Below are 16,280 nucleotides of genomic sequence, written 5' to 3'. Positions count from 1 at the left end.
TCAATCACCTTTTTTATTGCTATGCCATCTAGTTCCCGCGTGACTACTTGCGGACAAGCAGGGAAATTATTTCCCATGAACTAACCGTTTTATACCGAGACGCTCTACAAAGAGAGAGAAAACACACGCCACTTCAATTAACTGCGCTGGACTGCTGGATAAATATTTTGGTTATTCTATTCGATGGATAGACCGGTTTGGTATTTTTTTTAACTTTTCCCTGTCTACCCTACAGGCAAATCCCCTTTCTATGTCGTGTGCGCGCCTGTGTTTTGGGACTACTTGAATTTGTTTTCAGACAATGCCTTATCTAGGTATATATATCCATTCCTATAAAACTTAGCAGGTTTCTTTTATTTATTTATTTATATTTCTTTCTTTTCCCTATGGTTTTCATTTCGTTTGCAACCTCTTCCTCATTCTCGTCTTTGAGTATCCAATACTATTTTGCTTGCCTTGCAAGCACAAGTAGCCGTGCTTAATCTAGGTGGTCCTCATATATTTCACTTTCTTTCTTCCTCTATAATATTAATGTAAGGAGAAAGCCAAGCAAACCAATATGTCTTTTCTAACTGTATATGTTCTTCTTTTTTCTACATACCTATATGCGTCAAATGTACGTATGTAGGTTGGTTTCCTTCAGTCCCCATATCCTCACTCATACCCACATTTCAGCAACAAACATCACCTGGCACGTGATACACTCCCTTTTCTTTGCCATTATGGCCATCGAGTAGGAAGAAGTTGGAGAGCGATCTTCATCTACAACTCCCATGTCTCCTTTGTCTTCTCCCCTTCTTCCCTTTACCTCGTGTCTCCCACATGCCAACTTGATATTGCGTGTAGTTCGCAGTGAACCACTGAAAACGAACACGCCCTGAGCAGTCTAAGTCCTCTTTCAGCCCCTGGAGATCGAAACTGGTTAACGTATGTCAATGCAAAACCAATCCCTAACACCTTTGTCCTCTTCTTCCCGCTACCCATTTGATAAATCCCGTGTCTCGCGCGCGTTCATGAGGTTGGGATAATGGGTACTATTTGTAACTCCTGGATATATGTCCTGCGCGCTATATTGCCAACCATCTCCGCATGCTGCTGACGCTCCCCCACGAGGCGGGTGGTTAAGATACGCCACACATATACGTACAGGCTCAGCAATACCGTCTTATCCCATCTCAGAAACATGGCGCCACGCAAAGAGAAAAGTGATAAGGAGAGTAAGGAAAAGGGAGAAGATGGTGAGTAAATCTATGTTGTCCTCTTCTTTCATTCTTCCTAGGTTCATCCTTCATGTATGCCATTAGCGCCTTAATGCTTACCTCCCTTTTCTCCCTTTTTCCTTCACACTATCACACCGAGGATGTACTTGAGATAATTAACGATGTTCAATAGGAGCAACGATGATTTTAGAGTACCTTCGTGAGTTCTTGTCTCTGGAGGCGCGAGGAGCAAGCAAAGATAGCATATTTCCTTTTAATTTGCCTTTCTGCGTGCGCTATTCTATTGCTCTCAGAGCTGGTTACATTTTTACGGCTTTCTATTCGAGGTTGAAGTAAAAGCTAATATTGCTTGATGGTCGGGGTTGCTGTTATTGGATAGGTCAGCAGAAGTAGGTGTACATACATGCCTCCCTTCCCCATTGTCCATTGACCCTTTTACCATTTTCCGCTATGAAAGTAAACAGGCTGACACTCGATCGATAGTCGGCCTTATTCAGTGAGTGGATACGAAACTAGCTGTTATTTGGTCTGCTTTTCTAACCTTGATGGCAACCCTAAGGCGATCGACATCACTGCCAATTTGCACAACAAGGTGAGCAAAGGTATTGTCTAGTCCTATCGGGATAATCCGTGTAATTTTGTATTGGGATAGGGACTTAATTTTGTTAACTGGGAATAATCTTGGTGGGAATAGCATATACCGTCAAGGCATTGAAAGAGATGCACGAGCGGAAGGAAATCGAAGCACGTGTTGCTGGTATGTCCATATATGTAATTCATATGTTGAAAAGAAGACCTTTTGAGTTTTCTTGGAAGTTAATATCCCTTCCCCTTCCAGGCAAACAAATCGTCTACCACGCCCTCCAAGACGGCCCCTCAGACTCCACCCCAGCACAACTTTCCGCACTTGACAGCGAACTAACCAACTTTCGCGCACAAATCGCCTCAACAAAACAATACGAGAAAGCCCTCCGTGCGGAACTGGCAGCCCTCAGCGCACGTGTACCTACAGACGAACTACGAGAAATCGTATGCAGGCTAGACCGGGAAAAGGAAGAGGTATTAGGTCGTCTTGCGCCGTTGAGGGATGGGAGGGTTGCGACGAGAGTGCTTTCAGTGGAAGAGCAAGAGAGAGTAGATGGGGAGTGGAGGATGTGGAAGGGCAGGGCTGTGGGGAGGAAGAGGATTTGTAGGGAGGTGTGGGAGAGGTGTTCGGAGGTGCTGCCAGAAGGGATTAAGAAAAGCGAGGAATTGTGGGAGACTCTGGGACTGGAGGGGAGGTTGTAAAGGACGGGGCGCGTGAATCATAGCAGCGCCAGGTGCTATATATCTACGGTATTGTGGGGAGAGCCGTTCCAGCAGCTTATCTGGCCGAGAGCTGGCTGGCCACATAGCATATATATTCCATGTCAAGTTCAATACGGATGGATTGGGCGGATAACCACACGGCTAGACCCTGTAATAGACTTCATCTTTTAAAGCTACTTCCCATTCCTGGGATTTGGGCTCGTGTGTCTTCAATTGTGTCTAATCGTGTTTTGACGCCATACCACCCACCACCGCAGCTGACTTACACCCGGCGGGATCATGTGCGAGAGAACAGGCAAGGGGAAGAGTGAAGAGCTGATCAGATGGACTGTACTCGTGGCGGAGGGATGACTGGATTGTGCGGTTTGTATGAAGATGCATCTCGCCGTGCCTACATATATCCTCCGTATTTACCGAGTACGCTGCGTACTGTTGGTTAAATAAGTTAATTGTAGTTATGTAGTTCAATAGTTACAGTAAAAGCTCAATTCCACGTCCTCAAATAGCGCAACAACCAGCGCAGCATCATTTGAGTAGTTATATCTCTGCTGCTCTTCCGTTCTGCATACGGGAATGAATTCCCTTCTCCATCCATCTCTGTCTGCTCTAAGACGCTCTACGGGTGTCTTACACACAGCTGGGGGCGTTTGCGTTGGCCATCCACAGCCTAACGAAGTTAACTTATAAGTTAAATAATATATGTACCCCACCATCGCCAATCTCCAACCCAAACCTTGGGCAAAGCCTAAGCAATAAATCTCTGCCTCCAAAACAACCCCCCAAAAAAAGAGAGAGAAAACCTTTCGCCGTTTTCTCGCTTTTTCGCCTTCGTCTGCCACTTCACCGTCCAACTCCTATTTCGACCCCCACGACTGCAGCCTCCTCTTCCCTCCTCGCCTGCCGCTGGTCTTCTGCAGCTCGTCCTCATTCTCCGCCCCATCCGAAGTGCCATGCAGCAGCACCCTCAGCAGCATCAGCATCACCATCAGCATCAGCATCAGCAACCGCCGCAACAACAACAACAACAACAACAACAACAACAACAAAAACAACCTCTACATCCCCACCCACGAGACCAGCTACTATACCCGCTATCTCACCCCCCAGACGGCGGCGCTCCTCCTCCTCGCCCGTCGCAGTCTCGAATGGCAAACGACCTACGAAACCAAGTCCCACTACCCGTACCGTCGGGTCCTCCAGCACATATGCATAACGGCCATGTCCGCAATATGTCAGGTCTCCCGCCTTTCGACCTAGCCCGCAGTCCTCCGAGTGCAACCAGCAAGAGTACATTTCGCCCTATATCATTCCCTTTTTCCCATATTCTATTGTTGGTTTTAGTATTTATGGCCTGGCTAATGCATCTCGCACTCAGATACGAAACATGTCCCTTGCAAATTCTTCCGGCAAGGAGCCTGTCAAGCTGGTCCCGCCTGTCCTTTCCTCCACTCTACAGATTCCACCGTTGATTCCGCCCCATGCAAATATTTCACAAAGGTATTTCCACCTATGCGCCTATCTGCTTTGTACAGTGCAAGATAAAAAAATAACAAAAAAATTCTAATGCGTGGAATATAGGGAAACTGCAAATTTGGTGCAAAGTGCGCACTAGCGCATATCCTGCCCGACGGGCGGCGCGTTAACAGACCAAACCTACCTATGGGAATGAGTGGCGGCCATCTCAATCTAGGTGGCCGTGTCAACCCTACCCCCTACCACACCCAAGACTCAGCCCTTGCAAATTCCCTACTCTCTCAACAACAACGGGTAAATGGTCACCCCTCGCGATACTCCTACCCGTACCCGGGCCAGGAAGAGATATATGGCCAACCACAGCAAGGACCTGGTCAATACGATGGTGGTATCCCAACAATAGATGCAGGCCTCGTGTCTGATACAGGTTCCAAGTACGGCTCCCCCATCGAAGAACCGAGACTCCCAATGTCGCCAATTGGCCGTACAGCTCTCGATGCACCTCTGCCCGCCTCTTTTGATAGCCAGGGGATATCATACATGGCGCGACATGGCCCTGTGGCAGCTTCTCTTCCCTCCAAATTCGGCCTCGATCTATCCTCTCCCCCTTCTCAGCGGGCGGGTCCCCCTTCAGACATCGTTCGCAATCTTCACGATACTGCATTTGGATTGGATTCGCGGAAGCCATCAAACCTCGGCTCCTCGCCACCCGTCTTCCATGACGAGGGATCGGCCCCCCGACTGATGCATTCGCGACGTGTGGCAAGACCCAAGATCCTCTCAGCAAGTCTCCCGCGCCCAACCGCCTTGAGTGACTGGGATGATAGCTTCACTCTGGAAGAGGACTACCTACCGACAAACCTCCATGACGACGTGCTGACCCCGCAGGAGAGGATGAGACGACTGTCACGGACGGAGCAGGACAACAGCAGCAGCAGGGATTTCAGTGGCCTGGGCATGCCCGGAACAGGGTCCAGCAAAGTGGGGTCGCCACTAGCATCCAGTCCATCACGATTCGGTGCAATATTCGCCAAACAGCGACAGAGGAAGGAGGAGGAAGGACAGGCCGTCGGCCTAGGACACGTTGGTTCTCCGCTTCGCGAATCCTCTCTGAATTTCCACGCCGCGAGCCCAAATCCCAATCTACGCCCCATCGGCAGCCGTCCCAGCTCTGGAGACGTCTCTCCCTTCATCGCCAGCCCTTCCCGCCAACCTTCCATGTCCATGATCTCGCAACAACTCAGCAGCACTTCACTACATCCCAGCTCAGCCCGGCATGGCTCTTCAGCTGGTGTTGGTGGCAGCGGCTTTGGCGCTGGCTCTGGGCGTCTCGACCGCACCGTTTCTTCCCCCATCAGCACGAGCAGGATCGACGAAGAACAAAGCGATCTTGTGTTTTCCATGGAAGAAGAGGAAAATAATAAGCGGAATAGCGTCGTTTGGAGTTCGAATACTAATACTAATAATAACAACAATGATAGTAATACCAGCGCCACCGGTGGGAATAATAGTGGTAATATCAATAATAAGCCTTCGACGACTAAGGCGACGGATGATGCCTCAACGGCGCCTGGTGGAACAGGAGTCCAGTCACAACGGCAGCAAAAGGAGAACACGGCCACCGCGACGGCAATACAGGGTCAAAAGGAGAGTGGTGGTGCGAAAGGGAAGACACTTCTAAAGGAAATGGAGTCGCTCTATGGTGGGGGGCGGGCGTAAAAAAAAAAAAAAAAAAAAAAAAAAAAAAAATTGGGTTCCATCTTATGTTTCCTTTCTTAATTTATCACACCTCATTCTCGTCTTGATTTTTGTTTCCTGGTCTTTTATATATCTTATATATCTTATTATTATCATCATTATTATTATTCTAACCTTCGCTGTTTTCCCATTCAATATTTATAATTTCAAACTGTTCTCATTCTTGAAAGTTTGTTTTATATATATATCCACATCTGCCTCCCTCCTTCACTTCCGCTTGATTTCCTTTCCTTGTTTCTCTTACCATTTGTCGTTTTTCTATATATTATATCACACTTATCTATCTCAAGCCTTTACTCCTATTGTACTGCCATTTCATTCCCCATTGTATTTAAAACTGGAAGAAAAAATTGGAAAAATGGGTCAGAAAAACGGAAGCTACATTCAAGATTGACCAGGAGTCATGTCTTCGCAGAAGAGCTCTCTCTTACACTCCCATACAAACTCCCTTTCTTTCAACTTTATACCCTTTATCTCACAATATGTCTCGCCATATATATTCATTCACCACATGCCCCTGAGCACCCCTGAACCTCCCTGAGTATTTATTCGCGAAACCTCTCTCTGCATGTTGTCTTTATTTACAGACATACATGCATATACATGCACACATTGAGCTCTGCATTGATGTACATGTACATGTATGTGTTTAGTTGTTATTCTCAACACTCAATATTTTAGGCACCATCAATCCCCTGGCCATTCAGCTGTTCAAGTGATATATATTCATAGATTCATCAAACCTATGCGAAGCCCTCTTCCCTGTGTTGAGATTTTCATCTTCATGTTTTCCATTATCATTCAGAGAAGGAAACGAATTGGTAACTTGAAGAAGCGGTGGGATGGGGGGTAGGCAACCCTATACAGGTTACACTATGCTTCAACTTAACCCTAGAAGCTAAATTCCTATTCGTTAACTTTCAATCTTGGTTTCCATTTCTATTTCCTTATCTACCTAGATATATTATACAAGAATAAGAAAATAAGCCCCCCGCTCCAAAGCCGAAGCCCAGCTAAAAGCCAAATAGCCGGAAGTTTAGAAAATTCAAATAATAAAAAGATACAAATAGAAGAAATATAGTTAGAAAGATAAAACAACCGGGGTGCGAAATCACTAAGACAAGAACCATATGACATCGTACACATACGAGCCCTTCCCTTTCAAAGAGAGAGCTGACATCATAAATCACACGTCTAAACCACCCCCTCCAGCCCTAAGACTAACTATGGGCACTACGCTTACAGGCTCCTCAATATCTAACTTCCCCGTCGCCGCATCCGCCTTCGCTTTCTCCTTCAAGATGCTCATATACCTCTCATCATCTGCCTCTTTAATCTTCACAACATCCTCCTCTCCGTAACGCATTCGATACCAATCCCGATCAGCCTGCTTCATTTGCGCAACAGTTGCCATTAGCGCGAGCTCGGAGAGCGTTTTCCAATCGGCTGTCGCGAGGCTTTCGTTATTATCAGTACTACATGCGTCGGTACCGGTAGTGGTTGTGGAGGTGGTCATCTTCAACCGCTTTGCTTCTCTCTCCTGCTCCATTTTCTCCCTCTCCGCCCTCCTCTTCTCAATGAGCTTCGCCCTCTCCTTCTTCGCTGCCAGATAGCGCAGTGAATGTCCTAACCCCGTCTGCTCCGCTGGCGGGACGACGTCTAGCGGTGGGGTCGTGAAAAATAGTACGCGCCCTTTCTCATCGCAGTGAAATTGTCGTCGGATTTCTTCCGGGATAGCCGCGTTGGCATTATCGCTTAATATGAACGTTTCAACTGGTCGGGGTGCGTTTGGGGTTGTAAACGTTGGCTGGGATGACGGGATGCGGCTGAGATTGCGGCTGGGGTAGTAGTTGTGATTGTTGCTGGAAGTGGGGTTGAGGGATGGGCTGGGGATGGGGATGATAGCGGCTGGCTTGGTATGAAGGGAAGTTGTGCGGGGCTGAGTAGGGTTGTGGTGGCAGGGGTTGTTGGTAGATTGGGGTGGATTGTGGGGCCTGGGTTGCAAACGGGGGTCCTGGGCGGTGATTAAGGTTGCCTGCCGGGTAGACCGGGGCGGCAGCTGTTGGGGCTGCAGATTGAGGGGGGAATGGTTGTTGCATGCGCGTTAGTGTGATGGGCGGTTGGGGACTCAGGGCGGCTGGCGGGGCATGGGGAGTTGGTTGGCCGGGTGAGCGAGAGGGTAGGGAGGGTAAGGGACTGGCGCTCATGCGGTAATCGCCTGTGCTGTCCATACTCTGGCGGGTCGGAGCACGATTTATAGATATTTGACGCTGGGGTGCGACGGGTGCGACCGGGGGCGCAGGAAGTTGTGGAGGCGGTGATGGGGTGGGCTCTGGAGGTGGGGATTCCTAAATTATAGAAATATGTGTCAGTCAATGTTGCTGTTTACTTACGTACGGCTGATACGTGAGAAAGATGTAAAGTGATGGCTTACGTTCTCCTCTCTTGGTCGGCGGTGTACTGCACCCACAATCGGTGGCGCATTCTCTGCACCCCAAGTCGGTTTAGGTACATCATCTGTTTCCTTCGCATCCTCCTTGAGCAAGTGCTTTATCGGGCTAGGTATCTTTTTGATCTTCCGAGGCGCGTCGAAAAGATCCATCTCGTAATCCTTTTCTCTAACTTCGTCTGGCAGACAACTAGCCCAGGTCTTGATCTTGTTGAGTTTATGTTTCTCCTCATTGTATCGTGCTTCACAAACATAAACTTGTTTGTCTGGCGCCAGCCCTCGTGGCCTCCCACGGTTGTAACGGGTGAAGAACATGACGAAACATCGATCAACAACTTCCCCGATTCGGTGATCTCGGTATTGGCCAGTTTTCACGACTTCGTTAGGGTAAAAGTGCTTCTCATACTGGTGAACTGTCTGTTCAGGACGGTAGTACCAGCAGGCATTAACCCATTTCTGACCCTCCGCATCTTGCCACGTTCGGTAAATCTGGGCAACTATCGGCTTTGTTACATCGTTCGGGTTTTGAATATGGACCCAGTCCCCAACCTTCCAAAGTTCGCCCTTATGTAAGATACCATTAGGCAAAGGCAGTCGTCCATCCTCCATCAGATACTCGCTGTCCGGCTTTTTCTTCTCCTGGTCAGCTAACTTACGTGCCTCCGACTGCAAAGCAGCAGCATCCCTGTATATTTGGCTATCCACCTGGTTATACGCCTTGGCGTTGTTAAACATGAGGTCCATATCCTTCATAAAGTGGTCAACCGAATTGTACTTCTTCCTCTTAGATTTCCTTTTAATGAGATCGATCGCCATGGGGTCCTTGATCTCCGAGAAATAATCAGGATAGGCAGCCTTGTCAGGTAACCGCTCGAAATGGCGAACCTTTAGCTGGCCCGAGGAATCCTTGAACTTGCGTATCCCCTTCAAAACAGCCTTGATTCGCGCTTCCATCGGCGTATCAACGCGAGGCGGGCGACCACGCTTTTTTCGTAGCTCGGGGTCGTTAATTTTGTTTGGGTCATCTTTAGCACCACTTTCTCGTTTGGAGGATCCACGTGTTGGTCGTTTCCGTCTGCGGCGGCCGGCTTCATCATCTGAATCCTCAGCCTCATCATCTTCCTCGTCCTCATCCTCTTCTTCCTCCTCATCTTCCTCGACTGGAAGAGGGTCTGCGTCGGGGATTTCTCCCAGGTCTGGAAATTCGGCTGTCTCTGAAGAAATTATCCCTTGCTCGACGAGTTTGCCGAACTCAGAAATAAACACATCCTAATTTTTTGTAAAGAAAACACATTATTAGACTTTTGCTAATACTCAATGTTTATGCACAGATAGTTGGGTATAATGAAGTGACAAACCTTGATGACTAGCGCATCTTCGTATGCTTGGGATTTAGGGCGATTATATGTCTGCGCGTTGTGGGGAATCTAGATAGAAAGCGCGCCGGAATATAAGGACAGTCTGTTCCTGGAACTCTAGCAGTAAAAGTAGACGGGAAGTCATGGCACAGAATACTTACCAATGCACAATCTCTTACAAACTCGGCAAAATCAGTGTAGGATTTATTCTTGATTTTTTGCTTTAGTACGCTCAGTGCCATAGGTTCTTTGATGACATCGTAGTAGTCCGGGACATTACGTTTGTTGACGCTGCGATGGAAAAGGCGCGAGGGGTCGTATCCACTATTTAATATTTTTAGTTTAGTATTCGACGACTAAAACCATGATAGGAACGGAGCGGGCGCATATCATACTCCGGTTCGCGATAGTCATAGATCGCTAGGACAATATCGAACATAGCTCTCCATTGTTCATCGGTTACCCGGTTCTCAGGGTTACTGCCTTCATTTTGTTTAGAATCTTCTGGCGTTGCCTTCGACGGTTGTGGTGTCTCAGGAAGCTCGGGGGTTTGAGAAGGTTGTGGCGGTTGTTCCGGCTGCTCGGTGGGTTGGTTGGCCTGTTCTGAGAGTTGCTGGATGAGACTACCGCCCTGCTGGGTTTCAGTCTCAGTTCCAGTCCTAGTCTCAGGCGCGGGGACCGGGGTGGAGGCGGAGGTAGAGGCGGGCTGAAGCTCTGGTCCGGCGCTCTCCTCTGTCATGGCGAGAAGTGACGATCAATCAATTTTGGCTGAGTGCAAGGGAGACGTGAATTGTAGAAAGCGGGTGGTATAATCGCTGGAGGAGTAGTGATGCTCCTGTCCAAGCCCAGAAAGAATACTAATCGGAGGATAAATGTTCTTCCGCTATAGCATAGCTTCAGCCGTGACAAAGTAACTATAGGCGACAGACGCCAAGCGCCAAGCGCCAAGCGCCAGGTCCCGCCGCGCTATTGCGGGACATCAGGAAACCGAAGCAAGGCCTCTCTCTTTGTTCGTTTCCTTCACTCCATTGCCACGACAGGCTCTTTTTTCTGTGTCTCCCACTTAAGCTACCTACTGCGCTCACTGAGACATCCGGAAGTCACTCTCTAATTTCATTGTACTGACCCCGTCTCCGTCTACGGGTGGATCATTATAATTCTATATTATTGAAGCCGCGGAGTCCGGGTAACTACGAAGTTTCCTAAGGTTGTTGTTTAATAGGATACATATTTATATTACATATCCCTATTTAAGGGCGTTCTCGTTCTCAGATATTTCCTAAAGCGCTATCATAACTTAATTCTCTTTGATCCAAACGATGAAGATTCGCATACGTGGCCCTGGAGGCCAGTCTACAATTTCCCTTGATGAAAGCGCCACCATCCATGACCTACAGGCCCAGATCAGCGAGAAAACAGCATTGACATCGTATGATATCAAGTACGGCTACCCTCCTAAGCCGCTCGACCTCTCCCAGCTGGACCCCGCTCGGTCCATCACCGAAATTGGAACGAATCTTAGTGGAGAGCAGCTCATTATTAGCAAGAAGGGGGGATCTACGACGGGCACTTCAGTCAGTTCGGGCCAGCAACAGCAGCAACAATCTGTTATGACGAACACTGCTTGTCAGATAGATTCGAATAGAGCCGCGCAGAAAATTCAGCCAGCAGCGAGAAATATCTCGAAACCGCTATCACTGTCCCGCAAGGGCAACACCGCCGTTGAAAATGACCCTCCCGAGATCCCATCGCCGGAACACGGTGGTACGGTTGTCCTCCGCATAATGCCCGATGATAATTCCTGTCTATTCCGAGCGGTTAGCAGCGCAGTGATGGGCGCAATGGACGCAATGACCGAGCTGCGGTCGGTAGTTGCGCAAACAATCCAAGAACAGCCAGATGTGTATTCAGCAGCGGTACTAGAAAAAGCCCCAGATGACTACTGCCGATGGATCCAGACGGAGGACTCGTGGGGCGGCGGGATCGAATTAAGCATCCTGAGCAAACGCTTTGACATCGAAATCTGTTCCATAGATGTACAGTCGCTACGCGTTGATCGCTTCAACGAGGGCCCGCCGACAAGGTGCATCGTGGTGTATTCGGGCATCCACTACGACGTCATCGCGCTCTCCCCGTCCGATGAGCCGTATACGCATGCATATGCGCCACCAGAATTCGACACGAAGATATTCGATTCAGAGGACCCTATTATCTTGGAACGGGCTCTGGCGCTATGCAAGATCCTGCAGGGTAGGCACTATTATACGGACACTGCGTCGTTTCGGATTCAATGTAATACCTGCGGAGGCCGGTTTGTGGGCGAGAGGGGGGCTACCATACATGCTACGGAAACTGGGCATTATGATTTTGGTGAAGCGCCTTAAAAGACATGATTGCGATTTAATTGGAACATATGCTGTGCTATCTGTCGGCAAAATCATTATAAAATATATAGAGATTATATCTGCAATGCAGCATAGAGACTTATTACTGAAAATGAGAGAAGCTCTACCCCTTTGCCTGATGCTATTACTCAAATCGAACATAGCAGAAATAACTTTTATCTTCGTTGCAGAAAGCATCATACTTAAAAGAGCTGACTAAATCTCTAACAGCGCTTTAATCTCATAGCTAATAAATCTAAAAGTTGCATTGCCGTCAGAACCTGACAAGCCTTTTACTAAAAACAGAATCTATGAGATATTTTCTCTCCAAATTCAATTTTCATTGGCCGACAAGGTTCCAAGAATTTTTGAATGTCGAGAACTTTTAGCATACCCAATGTAAGCTCAATATAAATAAGCCTCATTAATGACAGGGCTTTGCATTTTTCTCCGCATGCACTTGTCTGCATGCGCGAGCCGGCGGAAATTATTGCTTGGGTGATGAGCATCGGCCATTCAACCCGGCGTTGATTGTTTCGCTCCTGGCGCTTAAAGACCGCTGAAGTCTCAAGTTTTCCTGTTCAAGGACCATTGATTGGAATAGCGGTATCAATGTTTCCCAATAATATCATACCATTGGGCCCTCTTCTCCATGGTTGACTGCCATCTTTGAGACTTGCGTCGTATGCATAATCTGAAATTTTGAATAGCGTGCTACTTCCAACGCAGCAACCCAGTAGCTCTATCAAAGAGCCGTCTCACCGTGACCCAATTATTTGTCTTATATCCAGATACTTCCACTCCTACCCGCAAAGGTGAGGCTGACTGTCCAACCAGTGATTCCTGTAGAAGATACCATACTCTAACAGGAGGTCTTTCGATATTTCAGATGTCTATAGCCGAGCAGCTCCCCTCGACTAAGGACTCCACGGTCGAGTTATCACAACAAGGAAGCTGAGAAGCATGAAGAGAAATATCGAGGGAAATATGCCGACTTTCAAAAGACTGAGGATCGACCTGTCAGTATTGTGCTTTCCCTCGAAACATTTCCGCAAGCAGAACTAACCATGGCTATGCCCGACGTGAGATGTTCCAACACTTGGCAAAAGCAGGAGAAAACAAGAAAGCTGCTGAAACCTGGAAAAAGTGGAAACGAATACTTCTTCGTCGTAGGGAGTACGAAGAAGCTTTGCTCAATCCCTTATCTGATACGCAAACTTGCTACTGTCCCGGCCGCATCATTCGGCCATTATGGGGACAGAAGCGACCGGCTGGCTTTCGCGACACATCCAATGTAATGCGCGCTATATTCGACGGCCGGAAATGTTCAGTAGTTGGTTGCTGAAATTGTTTCATTATATGCTTTTGTGTTTGCTTTTCTCACGTCCCTGTTTCGTTTTCGTTTCCAAATCGCTCTGTGCATGTATGTAATCGATCCTAGCAATAGTAAGAGTGGACAGACCGCACGTTTTCCCACCGTCGTCATTTTTACCTCTTTCATTTAATAGTTGTATCTTCTGTAAAATCCTTCGTCCAAAGAGGGGGGGTTATTCAGGCAATTCCGTAGGATAGTTCAAAAGCCATACCCACGTTGAAATCTGCCCAGTACAAATATTAATCGTAGCTGCTGCAAGTCTAGCGATGGATCGGGTGCGTTTTATAGATTGCTCGTACCTTAAGAGGATAAAATGGAAATAGAAGTACCCTCATACGCCAATTGTTGAAGTCGTGTTCAATCTTTTGCTCAAAAATAATAAATAAGGAATCAACAACCCGTTGAGAGCCTCCATCACATATTATTCTTATTCTTCTTCTTCCATTATACTCATATGCAAGCAGAGCTTATGATGAGTCCTTGCATGATGTTAAATACAGGCCAAGTGTTGAGACCGCGCCAAGATAACATAAGAACATAGGAAATACAAATGAGTGACAACTGTTGAAAGGTAACTAAGTTAGTTAACTGGTTGTAGAATAGTTGAAGGTTGTATTGATAGATCTATCTACAAAGTGTCAGGTCAAGTTTTCTGCTTCCTGGGAACAAGGCGGTCGAAAGGTTTGGGTGTGGATGAGTCAGCCGGCGCTAACCCCGAAGCAGCGCCCGGCCCGGCTATGATGATGATGCTTTGCCGGTGATCTCACCTTGGTTACAAGCATCAGGTAACTTAACTACTAACTACCCTGACTGGTTTCTCCTCGTCTTCCGCGGAAGAGATCTCACCAACAATCGACCTGTAGTACACTTCATGGCATCCTCGTTCTCGGGTGCCTCCTCCGTGTTCGACACCCTAAAACCCCGGTCCTCTCTTGGCTCCGCCATGTCAAACAACCTCGACGACGGAGTAGTAGCGTCACTTGGCACCACCACCACGACGGCTAACACCATTGCTTCCGCCGTTCCCGAGAAAGCTCCAGATGATTCGTCAAAGTTAAAGACGTTCTTAGGGATCCTGAGACAGTAAGTTGGAGCTGTTATGAGCAATTTTGCGTGGTGTCGAGCCAGAACTGCAAGCGGAACCAGAAGCTCAGAAGAGAACAGCGGATAGTTGATCCCACAAGAATGATTTCCCAAGACAATCTATTGACAAGTCAGATGGGCTGATTGGATATACTTCTCGTTTTTGAAAAATGCAAACAGGTTCATCGGTGTCTCGGATATCGCGACCGTTCGTTTCTCTCTCCCAGCCCAACTCCTCGAGCCAACTCCGAATCTAGGTGCGCTAGACACTTTTCTAGGTCTCTTGGATATATTTTTTGTCTTTTTCGAGAACCCTGCTCCTGTCCCCCTTTTTGCCAGCTCCAGAACATGCCCAACTGACTGACCGCTTGGCCGCTTGGCCTATTTATAAAAAAAGAATATTGGAATTACTTGGATAGACCGGAAACATTTGTTAGGTTCGGGCTCCGGAACTGCTTCAAAGATATGAAGCTGGAAGCTAACTGGCTACTGTAGCATTGGAAAATCTGACGACCATCTCGGCCGGATGCTGGAAGTCCTGCGGTTTTGGTTTACAAAGGATCTCGTGAGTCGTCCTAATGGAAGTTAAGCGCTACGATCTTTCCGCTGGGAAGGCCCCTTCTGAAAGTGAGCCATAGAAATATATCAAAGGAAAGCCCTGCAAACCGTATAACTCAGCTTTGGGCGAATTTTTCCGGGTGCGCATTTCGACAATTTTGTTTAAACCCTCTTGATTCCACCTTCCGGAAGATTAAATAGTGCTAATCACATTTTCAGTGTAACTGGGAAATAGAAGATACTGAAAACCCGATCGCCACCACCGCTCACACCTCCGCCGCCTCCACCACTTCGGCAGCTATCAGTGGCGGTTCAGAGCGAGTGAAAATATCTTACTTAACCGAACAAACCTCGCACCACCCACCGGTCTCCGCCTTCTATGTCGACTGCCCCCAGCGGGGCATCACTGCCCGCGGCTTTGATCAGATTAGCGCCAAGTTCACTGGGACCAGCATCCGCGTGACCCCTGGACAGCATAACCTAGGTATATTCATAACCCTGCGGGACCGGGGCAATGAAGAATACCAACTCACGCATCCAGCGGCACACTTGGGCGGCCTGCTGCGCGGCTCACTTTCCATCACAGTTTCAGACACATGCTTCATTACCTGCGCGGAGACACGCATAAAAGCCATCCTACAGTACCTTGATGAAGGCTGGATAGGTAAAGCACAGAATAGGGTTGTTGGTATCATCTTCCGCTATGATCCGGAGAATGATAACCAATTTAAAATTAAGGACGTACCTGAGTCGGATGTGCTGGCCCGCATTGAAGGTTGCTGGCATGAGAAGATCTATTATACCCTAACCCCCACGGAATCCAATATATGCAATGCGCGCAAAGGGAAAGACACGGATGGGGGTAAAGAGAAAGACAAGGACAGAGAGAAACACCTCCTTATCGACATCGCTCCCCTCTTTCCAGTCTCAAAACTCATACCACCAGATGACCAACAGCTACCCAACGAATCGCGCAAGTTTTGGTCTCGCGTTACCGCTGCCATTGGTGAGAAGCAGTATAGCCTTGCAACGAAGTTGAAGCAAGAGTTGGAGGAGAAGCAGAGACAGCTGGCTTCTGCAAGAAAGGAGAGGAATGAGGAGTGGAAGCCGCGCTTTTTTACCGTACCCGTTGCATCGTCGGGGAAGCCCGAACTTACGGCGGATGGGGAGAGGCTGCTTAAGGGTTTGCACGAGGGAAATTTCATGCTTGAGTGGATTGGGCCAACTGGGAATGCAGATACGGCCGGGAGTATTTAGTACTATGGCATGGATAGGTGTTAGGCGCCATTTTGCTTCGTCTGGGGTTTATTGGTC

At 48.0% G+C, this 16,280-nt stretch overlaps 6 protein-coding genes across 6 annotated transcripts; 5 read left to right on the top strand and 1 right to left on the bottom strand.

Moving 5' to 3' along the window:
* Positions 1 to 1,183: 1,183 nt before the first annotated feature.
* Positions 1,184 to 2,507, top strand: BDCG_05363 (uncharacterized protein; the record flags this gene model as incomplete). The annotated part of the gene is made up of 7 exons (XM_045421031.1): positions 1,184 to 1,238; positions 1,393 to 1,419; positions 1,600 to 1,609; positions 1,704 to 1,716; positions 1,780 to 1,822; positions 1,915 to 1,977; positions 2,059 to 2,507. The coding sequence occupies 7 exons, from the start codon at positions 1,184 to 1,186 to the stop codon at positions 2,505 to 2,507; spliced, it is 660 nt and encodes a 219-aa protein (XP_045277007.1).
* Positions 2,508 to 3,260: 753 nt separating this feature from the next.
* Positions 3,261 to 6,617, top strand: BDCG_05362 (spindle poison sensitivity protein Scp3). Its single transcript, XM_045421030.1, has 3 exons — positions 3,261 to 3,815; positions 3,904 to 4,025; positions 4,107 to 6,617. Exons 1-3 carry the CDS (start codon positions 3,479 to 3,481, stop codon positions 5,718 to 5,720), a joined length of 2,073 nt encoding a protein of 690 aa, XP_045277006.1. The 5' UTR covers positions 3,261 to 3,478; the 3' UTR covers positions 5,721 to 6,617.
* Positions 6,618 to 6,621: 4 nt separating this feature from the next.
* Positions 6,622 to 10,393, bottom strand: BDCG_05361 (RSC complex subunit RSC1). The gene is made up of 5 exons (XM_045421029.1): positions 9,962 to 10,393; positions 9,728 to 9,890; positions 9,567 to 9,635; positions 8,194 to 9,477; positions 6,622 to 8,107 (listed from the first exon to the last, which is right to left on the bottom strand). Exons 1-5 carry the CDS (start codon positions 10,303 to 10,305, stop codon positions 7,529 to 7,531), a joined length of 2,439 nt encoding a protein of 812 aa, XP_045277005.1. The 5' UTR covers positions 10,306 to 10,393; the 3' UTR covers positions 6,622 to 7,528.
* Positions 10,394 to 10,527: 134 nt separating this feature from the next.
* On the top strand, positions 10,528 to 12,434 carry BDCG_05360 (OTU-like cysteine protease). The gene has a single exon (XM_045421028.1). It carries the CDS (start codon positions 10,886 to 10,888, stop codon positions 11,948 to 11,950), a length of 1,065 nt encoding a protein of 354 aa, XP_045277004.1. The 5' UTR covers positions 10,528 to 10,885; the 3' UTR covers positions 11,951 to 12,434.
* Positions 12,435 to 12,971: 537 nt separating this feature from the next.
* On the top strand, positions 12,972 to 13,248 carry BDCG_17114 (uncharacterized protein; the record flags this gene model as incomplete). The annotated part of the gene is made up of 1 exon (XM_045426272.1): positions 12,972 to 13,248. The coding sequence occupies exon 1, from the start codon at positions 13,018 to 13,020 to the stop codon at positions 13,246 to 13,248; it is 231 nt and encodes a 76-aa protein (XP_045281231.1). The 5' UTR covers positions 12,972 to 13,017.
* A 948-nt stretch (positions 13,249 to 14,196) lies between these two features.
* Positions 14,197 to 16,223, top strand: BDCG_05359 (oxysterol-binding protein; the record flags this gene model as incomplete). The annotated part of the gene is made up of 5 exons (XM_045421027.1): positions 14,197 to 14,408; positions 14,589 to 14,665; positions 14,806 to 14,845; positions 14,904 to 14,973; positions 15,186 to 16,223. 5 exons carry the CDS (start codon positions 14,197 to 14,199, stop codon positions 16,221 to 16,223), a joined length of 1,437 nt encoding a protein of 478 aa, XP_045277003.1.
* Positions 16,224 to 16,280: the final 57 nt, after the last annotated feature.

This window comes from Blastomyces dermatitidis, assembly GCF_000003525.1.
Source record: "Blastomyces dermatitidis ER-3 genomic scaffold supercont1.5, whole genome shotgun sequence".
Taxonomy (NCBI): domain Eukaryota; kingdom Fungi; phylum Ascomycota; class Eurotiomycetes; order Onygenales; family Ajellomycetaceae; genus Blastomyces; species Blastomyces dermatitidis.
The sequence above is the reverse complement of the archived record's forward strand: the minus strand, read 5'-3'. Positions and strand labels throughout refer to the sequence as shown.